Here is a 9,262-nt window from a genome sequence, read left to right on the forward strand (position 1 = left end):
TCCTCTGCAGCGCTTCCCCTTGATGCCACCACGACACATGCCTCCCCACATGATGCACAGAGGGCCGCCGCCAGGGCCAGGGGGTTTTGGGATGCCTCCCCCCCACGGAATGAAAACCCCCTTCCCACCGCCGGGTCACTTTGTAAGACCTGGGGGGATGCCAGGAAGCGGGGGGCCAGGCGGACCCGAGGATAACAGAGATGGGAGGCAGTTCAGGAGCGACAGGCAGACGTTCACGCCTAACAGAGACCAGGAAAGGTTTGGGAGGAGATCTTTCGGAAATCGGGTAGAAAACGATCGTGAGCGCTACGGTAATCGCAACGATGACAGAGATCACGAGCGACTTGGTAATCGTGACAGGCGAGACTGGGGACGAAGAAGCCCTGAGCGTGATAGACACAGGGACTTGGAGGACAGAAACAGGCGGTCCAGTGGACATCGAGATAGAGAGAGAGATTCGAGAGACAGGGAGTCTCGTAGAGACAAGGAAGAAAATCGAGGAAAGGAAAAAACAGAGGTGACAGACAGGGCAGATGGCGACAAAAACCATGAATCTCATAGCGGCAAAATGGAAGATGCAGACATTGTTTCAGAACTTGCTGCAGGAGAGCCTGAACCTACGGGGGCAAAACCTGTTGAAGAGTTGACATCCGAGGCTACCTCATCTGTGGAACAAGCGGAGAAGGATGTGGGCTCCGTGGCGGAGGCTCCTCGCTAGGGACTGGGAGTTGTCGAAAGACGACAGTGACATTTGTTGGAGTGTAGAGCTTTAGAGTTGTACAGTCTGCTGTATTATATTTGCTTCTGCTTATATCACAGCCCCTCAGTAGTTGGTGGGGAATTGTAAGCAATTTGATTGCTTCCCTTCTATTTAAAATAGCCACAACATAACATGAGATACTGAAGATATGATTAAAATATTACCCATTTTTGCTGTAACTTTTTTAAAGTTTTGACTTTAAAAAGTTTACAAATCAGAAGTAGAAGTGCTTTCTATTTTTTTTTTTTTTTAATTTAAGAAAAGGTAACGGTGAAAGCTCCTCAAAACAATAGGGATGTGTTTTTAATAAACTCTATTTTCGTAACAAACTTTAACGTGTGCTATTCTTCCTACACTGCACTGAAGTGGAAAAGGAGTGTTCAACATCTTAAAGTTTGAACTGTTAATGCTGTACTGGAGTCTAAATTAGACTGTTTTGTTTATATTTGTTAAAAGAAATACATCTGTTTGTGTAGCTATTCACAGAAGCAAATTTTTATTTGTAACAGTCATCTTGGTTTTTAGATTGCTGCATTTTAATGATCTACTTGACCATACTAGGTAAAAGTTAGTGGTTTTAAAATGTTAATTGAAGAGTTAACTGTTTAGTGTTTGCAATGCAATCAGTTTTTTTCTTTATTTTTTTTTTCTTTTCCCGCCCTCAAACTGGTTCTGTGGTAAATGTTGCCCTAATTAGCCTTTTTTTAAAAAGTGGACACCTTCAGACATGCTTAGTCTGCTCTGCTTGTGATGTTATAAAATTACTGTGTGTGGTGGGCGAGGAAGCACACCAGTTCAGCATCTTTTGTGCTTGTTAATTCATTGATGCTTTTTGGAAACTGGGGTGAAAGAGAAATCGAAGACACCAAAACACAATATCAAATGCTAACCTATTTTTTTTAACTGGGGCTGGGAAAAGGAAGGGAGGCGGGAGGGTGCTCAGGGTGAAAACGTTGCCTCTTCATTGACACAAGCCTGGGCTGCTACTGTTGTCTGTTAACGATGTCTACCTCCTGTAACCCTGCAAGAGGTAGGTTGCAAATCTTTACCCACCTAGTGTTGTACCTGCGGGACTGATGGACAGAGAGTGCATTTGCTTGTATTTGTGTAAGTTTTACCATCTTGTCGCCATATCACTGACGTAATTTTAAGAGGGCGAGTACTAGTTGTTGGTGGTCGGCCCTTCAGGTGCAAACAGCTTGGAAAGACGGCGGAGTCCGAGCCCTGGCAGCGCTGCCTTCAAACCTGCTCACTCATGGGCCGCTCGGGTGGCACCAGGCCTTCTGTTCAAACTGGTTTAACTCTAGAAGTGTAGTGGAAAAATTGTATGAATCCTGTGCATATTTAATTATTTTTTTTCTCTTCGATATAGGTGTGTTCTACTTTTAAAGTTGGGTTTTTTTCCCTAAGTGAAGGGCAGCTGCTTTCTTACATCAGTACTTTTTCACAGCTGCTCTGCGGCAGAGGGAATTCTTTCTGGGGGAGGGAGGGAGGGGGTGGGAAAACAGATGTGAAGTTACAGACTGGGGAGAGGACATATATTTTTATGTTCTTGCAATAGCAGAATAAAGAGAGAAAAACCTGTTTACATACTTGTAGTGAACTCAGCTTCCATGTGTTAAAACCCATGTCCTTAATGTTTGTTTCATGCTGGGCCAGTGGAACTAACTCACTTTTTTTCAAACAAAGCCAGACATTTATGTCTTATGTTTAAGACTTGTCTTAGTGAAAACTGCCATAAGTGTGTAAGGAGGTAGGAGGTTTTTTTTTAATGAATACACCATTAAAAGATTTGAAGACAAGAATGAAAGAGACAGAAGGCTTAATCTGTTCACACAAATGCCACCTCACGTTCTCGCCATTTCCCTCTTTGGGAAACTGAAAACAAAGCCTAAGGAAACTTCAGACATCCTTTGCAGAACTGCCTTCTGAAGGAGTAATTGTATAATAAAGCTACTGGTGATGCAGCATCACCAGTAGAACTGTACCCTACCCTTCTACAACTACCAAATTTCTTGCTGTAAAATAAGACATGCCAGAAATTTGTATGCAAGTACTAATTAGTAAGAATACATTACTGAGAAAGACACTAGTGTTAGCAATTAACACCTTGGTTACTGAGCCTGTGCCTGCCTGTTGCACCTAAGGCCAGCATTACTGACAGGTCCTTCAGTAGGTTCTAGGCTAGTGTGCCATCAGCCGCTCAACCCAAGAGATAACAGATTTGAAAGTCAAGATCTGAACATACCAGGCTCTCAAAGCAGGCAGGTGCAGAGCAGCTGGGAGAGGGGGCAAGCAGGGGAGCTGCCACCTGCAGTCAGCAAGTACATGGTGTTTTTCCCCCCTTAGGGAACTGGGGGACAGTGTAACAGTCCTCTGCACTTGTAAAGAGGTGATGGTGGCATTTGTGGGCATTCAGTGTTCTGCATCCCTGATGCTTAAGGAGGGAGCTGAAAAGTGCAGTCACGATCTTAACTCCACTGCAGCAGCTGAACCAGAGCATAGACTGATCCCCTGGCAGAGGTGCAGGTGGGTAGAGGCTGTACAGACAATTGTTTGCTACCTGCAATGAGTTTAAAGTGTTTTTACAGTATTCTTGCCATGCTACCAAAAGCCATTTGGTTTGTAACATGCTACACTGGAACCTGGGTGTTTAGAGCTACAACCAACTACTTCCATTAATATCTCTTATGTACAAGATAAAGGAATGTTGATACAAGTCTTCATTAAAATTAATAATTTTCTCTATTAAAAGACTTGAAATTCAAATCTGTGTTTAAGAGGTACATAAAAATAATGAAAGCTGGCGCTAGTACAGTGATGACACTGCTGAAAAGCTTGATGAAATATGGAACTTCTCCCTATGGATCTGCGTTTTAAGACCCCTTCTCCGGTAGAGACTCCTTCAGAGCCTGAAGAACAGCTGTGCACACCAACAGATCCAGGCTTCCACTGCACCCCAGCCCACAGCAGTCCAACCCTCACAGCCAGAGCAGAGCCAGGCCACAAGGACACATGGCCAAGCCAGACTATTCTGATGTGCTGAAGGCTTCCCCCGACGCGCACCGCAGTCCCACGCGAGTGTCACACGCCATTCGTTACATTTCACAGCAAGGAGGCATTTCTGCCAAGCAGCCCTTGTCCTCGGCTACCCAAGAGCCCAGCTGTGAGGTGCAGAGGGGGTCAGGTTATTACCACAGGACATGGGATTCTGTCACAGGACAGCACATGGCAATGCACAAAGCAAGAAACACATTGATCTCGGGTCTTACCTGGCTGGACACAACTTGTTGGGTGCTGTTGGTGTCCAGCAAGTTAACTACTGACCTGAGGAAGTCCAGGCCCACTTCTCCATGTTAGCAAGTCAGCAGGTAGAGGGTTTTTGTTTTGTTTTTTTTAATAGACAGCAAGACAAAGGTCTATTTGCCCAGCAAGTTTATTACACAAGTTTGAAACCTACAGATGCTGCAACTTTGCCAGGAGGAAGCCCTGATACAATACAGTGCCTCTCTGGTGAGTCATCTTGCTAGAGCTCCTAAGGCTAATCCTCCAAATCCACAGCATTCCAAAGTTCTGGTGTTCGGGGTGTGATTGCTATTACACATCTTCCATTACATAGAATGGGTGGTCCAGTTTGGGAAGTTATACTTAATGGTTACAGCAGATGCTTTAGCAGAAGACTACAGAGACATTCCATCAGGGTCACTTTAATTGCAATATACATCATACAAAATTAAGTCAGTCTTCACCAGTCTAAGTGATACTCAGAACGCAGAGTAGTAATGAGATTAAGTGACAAATCTTTTGCTTGCACAAGGAAGGGCAAGTAGAGCATTGGCAATGAGATACAGACCATTTACCACTGCCATCTTAAGCATTTCGGGTACAATACTTAGCTCTTTGCTATTCCAATTACACCACAAGCTAAACGAGGTCCAGCATTTCCAGTTAGTTTGCTCTCATTATCTCCCCCTCTACCCAGGTCATCACATTTTTCATGGACCTAGAAGAGAATTGAAGATGATACCTTAATTCATGTTACTGCACAACTCATCAACATTTTTCACTACTCATTAGTAGCAACAGTGCCAAGCAGCACGGTCAGCTGCCAGCAGGGCGTCACACCAAGAAAACCTGTTGTACTTAATGTAACACTGAATGCCAAACTGATGCTTGTGCTACAACTTAAGACTGGGCTTGTCTAAAAAGATGAGTTGCCTTCAGCTGCATTTGTTTGAACTAGAAGTCACCAAAACTCCATGTTCCAAAGCATTATTACTAGTCCAAGGGCAAGCTTGGACTTGAATGTCAAGTTCACCCTTACAACACAAGCCTGACCACTGGTGGACTGTGGGTGCAGTGCCTTGGCCACACCATCCAAAGTGCTACATGACCCATCTCCTGCTCCTTGGGCACCAGTCCAAGCCTGGTTCATGCAGGAGTACAGTGACCACAGCACACTCCCGAGTCCCAAGGGACACAAGACTGATAATGCTCATTCATAGCCAAGTCCACTCAGCCTCTGCCCCCACGGGATGCCATGGCACAAGTCACACCTGCAGCAACCAGACCTGTACTGGTGAACAGCACCCTGAAGTGCCCATTGCCACACCTGCCAGTGACAGCACTTGTGCCAGCCAGCCAGTTCCTTCCGCAAATCAAGCTGTTTTAGTCACTCACAGCTGCAAGAGGCAAAGTTAAATGGAGGGGAACCCCTTCAGAAGGCAGGCAGAAAATTAAGACCTCATGGCAGTGAAGAGCCATACTAATACACAGAGGACTTTCAGGCAAGGCTTCAAGGAACTGCCCACACTGGAAATCTTGCACTACAAGTTCTGTAGCAAACACCAGGGACTAGCCTCCAGCATCAAAAAGTCTCCACTCCCTGGCAAGATTGCTCTAGAGTTCCTTAAAGCTTCCAAGTAGGCACCAAGACACTTACCACCATGGTACGTCCGATGACACTACGCGGTCCGCTAAGAGAAATGACGGAGTCTTCTATTGCCACTTCTGCCACTCCTCCTTTAGCAGTCACATTGCCAAGGTCTCCCACATGTCTACACAGAGATGCAGAGAAACTCAGAAAATCTGGTTAAATTGACAGCTCTTCTAAATCACAGCCTGGACAATACAAGATCCACAGTTACTACACTCAAGTACTCTACCATCTTAAAGAGCACATATGTCCTCATTTTTATCACCCCTAGACAATCCTGACCACTTCCACTATTTCACCTCCTTTAGTTCAAGGGATGATTAAAATTCAGTCCTACATAGAACTGGGAACTGGAAGCTTCAGCAGCTTTGGGGGAAGAAATGCCATCACTCCCTAACAAGCCAAGCCAACAGTGCACAGTCCTTACAGCCAAGAATTCCTCCACCCTGATGCCATCTCCCTTTGCTCAAAGAAAGTTTCTCAGATGAGGTGAAAAACCTTTCCTGCACATACAAGGTTTGGTGTAAACACTGCAACTATTCTTAAGAGCTTTTAGTCTGCATCACAAATCAGCTATTCCACGGGCAGCTGCAGGCTTTAGGTTTAAAGAGGATTAGTAAAAGCAGTTTGTTAAGTGACAAGTCAAAGGGGATGCATTAAGTGCTAGTGAAGTTCTCATCAGAACCAGGGATGACTATCCAAGTTTGCTCAGCATTTTCCCCGCACACTTGGCATTACACCCTACCACACAGTTCTCACCAGAGCCAGATCTCTGCTAGGGCTTGCCTTCAGAACTAAGCCTCAAGAAGTTCAGGCTTCACTGAATGGCTGGACCTTCCAGTGTACTGTTTTCCCACACATCTGCCCCAAACAAGCCATTCACTCAAACCACAGGTTGATGTTCTGCAAGACTTCTCTACCCAGGTTCAGAACCTCAAACACCAACTCATTTCTACAAGTCTCCATGCATGCAGGGCAACCAGCTCAGCTCACTGAATGCTGACTACCAGCTTCTCAAGACAGCACAGCACCAATTTGGTATTTTTAGCCAAGCCCTATCAGATCAGGTCAAGGGCAGCTTTTCTTTTAGGAATTTGCTTGATGTAAGCTTCCAGGAAGCTTCAATTCAACCATTTCAACTCTACACTGACAAAAGCGTGATCTAGTTCTTACACCCTCCTGTGGAATTCCCCAGCCTACAGCTGCCTGAGCAGGCAGGTTACACCACAAGCAGGATTTGACAAAGCAGAACCAGCAGAAGCCACGATGTTCAGGCAGTTTTGACGTTTAGCACTGGAGCAGTTGGCTGCCAGTGAAGCCCATGAGGACACCATTTCATGCTGCTCTGTCATCCACACAGCCGGCTAGCAGCCAGCTTGCTTGGTCTGCCATGCAGCTCCACACTCAGGTATGAACCTAGCAGTCAGTGCAGCCATGGACATAAATGTGAGCACTCCAAAGCCAATCACAGTGCCAAGCTGGTCCCAGTGCCAGTTCAGACCCCACCTGTGCAACACCAGCCTATCTTTTACACTTGCTCCCAGCTCCACTCACTACACACCGGCCTTCAGCTCTTGTGCAGCCCCCTCCCAGTCAGCAAACTATTTAGACCAGTTGCTTGGACATCAGGTCTGAAACATGCCAGGGTTCCCTGAAGGGAACTGGACCATGAATACGACTTCCTGAGGCCGAACCAGGTTTCAGCTCCCTCTGATGTACAGAGACACTCAGCATAAGCATCAGACCCCGTACTGACACACAGCCCCACAGGACTAGATACTGTAGGAAGTACAGTACCTAACAGGGCAAGAACAGCTCAGCACACCCAACAAAAAGCCACCATGCACAGGCACACACAGCTTTGTATTCATCTTGCAGTCTCCCCAGAAGCTTCAGTACCTTCCATTGATAATCCTCATCTGCCACATGACAAGCCTGCATACAGCTCAACAATTGACAGTGTAAGGCCCCTGCTGTCAAAAGCTGGCTCTGAAACAGAAGCAGGTCACCACCGACCAAATAAGGTTTAACACATGAACTGTCCCCACTCATACCCTCAGGAACCTTCACTCAGTAAGAGCCTTTATTTCCTCTGCTCCCCAGGCTATGAAAAAACCAAGAGCATGTCCCAAAGACTACACTGTACCTGTAGTCTTGGAGCCAAGGTGTCTAGCAAACCACTGTACAGTTATCATACCCTTTATTAACTGACCCTAGAAAGGAATTGCCAGTTTTCTTCTGGTATTGCCCTAGCATTAGTCATGAAGTGGCTTCCCAAGCACAAAGTTGCACTTTGATAGCTGCTGCATGGAGGAGCTACCCATCAAGAGGCCAAGCACATTAAACTCACCTTTCCGCATCCTTTGGTCCACCATGCTGCTTGCCTTCAGGATTGAAGTGAGGACCTGCACTGGTACACCCTGAAACAGAACACAGCCATCAAAAGTAGCTTTTTTTTTGCAGTAGCCAGTTTAAATCTGTGGCTTATACACTACAGCAAGGAAGTCTTCCTACAGCCAGAAGGAGCTAAGTCGCTAATGATGAAATAGCTACTCTCCTGCTAGGTGTTCTACTAATCCTCTGAAGGCAAGCAACCTACTACAGACTTACAAGTTCAATAAAGTAAAATTACTCATTCTAGAACACTCAGGGCTCAGCTAAAAGCTTTCTTATTTTTTTAACACTAGGTTGTTAAAGTATTTAGGTTAGTGCTTGATATGTCAGATCTTGAACACCAGCCTAAACATGGTCAAAGTATTAAATGGGAAGCAATTCGTTAGGAAATGTCTTCAATCCTTAACACAGATCTGCAGTCATGAGATGGAAGCACACTTAAACTTGTTGCTGCTGTAACACTAAAAGAAGCTCTTTAAAGCTGAGCAATCACATTACAGCTGTAACCCAAAAGCTTGGATAGACACCTTACCATTTGTATTGTCACCAAATTCATGGACATGGAAGCCATGATCACCATCAGTCAAGCCACTGATTCTTCCAGTAACAGTTACTGGTCCATCCCCCTTTAATGGAAAGAATTTATGATCAAAAAGGCATTAAAAGGCTTTATTTCAAGTGAAGCTTCCTAATCAACAGAAAGCACTAGAGATTCCACGACAAGTTCAGCTATGAGACACAAAGAGCCACCCTCCCAGACTGACTGATGCTGAACGGCAACACCGCATTTCACAGAAGGCTCGCAGTTATCTAGCCCCCTCAAATATACTCCTCCTGTTATGCAACAACGAGCAAGGGGAAGGCCTTTTATCAGAGGGCTTGTTTCTGGGAACGATCACACACTTCCCTCTGGGAGCACAAGTCACCCTCCAGTCGCTCCTCCCCTACCGATGCTGTCCGTACACAGCCCCCCCACTTCTTTACCGAGTATGAATTACCGGGGAGCGCTACACGGGCGCTGCCCGCCCGGCAATTACGGCTCCGTTAAGTCCTGCGCCGGGAGCGGTAAACAACCAGCGCAGGCGGGCTGCGGCCGGCGGCAGCGCTCAGCCGAGCGGCCCCGGCCGGGCGAACGGACACGCTCAGCGCCGGCCACGCCAGCGCCCCCCCTC

At 46.2% G+C, this 9,262-nt stretch overlaps 2 protein-coding genes across 2 annotated transcripts in view; one reads left to right on the forward strand and one right to left on the reverse strand.

Moving 5' to 3' along the window:
• Window positions 1-1,089, forward strand: part of LOC104523713 (splicing factor, arginine/serine-rich 15) — a 9,712-nt gene extending 8,623 nt beyond the window's left edge. Inside the window, exon 4 of the mRNA XM_029084599.1 lies at window positions 1-1,089. This exon is cut by the window's left edge and continues 112 nt beyond it. Within this exon, the coding sequence (XP_028940432.1) occupies window positions 1-718 (718 nt within the window). The 3' untranslated portion in view covers window positions 719-1,089.
• Window positions 1,090-4,451: 3,362 nt separating this feature from the next.
• Window positions 4,452-8,722, reverse strand: SOD1 (superoxide dismutase 1; the record flags this gene model as incomplete). The annotated part of the gene is made up of 4 exons (XM_010166387.1): window positions 4,452-4,763; window positions 5,703-5,817; window positions 8,047-8,116; window positions 8,623-8,722. Coding segments are annotated over 4 exons (396 nt in total), but the record flags the coding sequence as incomplete, so codon positions are not given.
• Between the last annotated feature and the right edge of the window lie 540 nt (window positions 8,723-9,262).

This window comes from Antrostomus carolinensis, unplaced genomic scaffold, assembly GCF_000700745.2.
Source record: "Antrostomus carolinensis isolate BGI_N321 unplaced genomic scaffold, ASM70074v2 scaffold19124, whole genome shotgun sequence".
NCBI classification, from domain to species: Eukaryota; Metazoa; Chordata; class Aves; order Caprimulgiformes; family Caprimulgidae; genus Antrostomus; species Antrostomus carolinensis.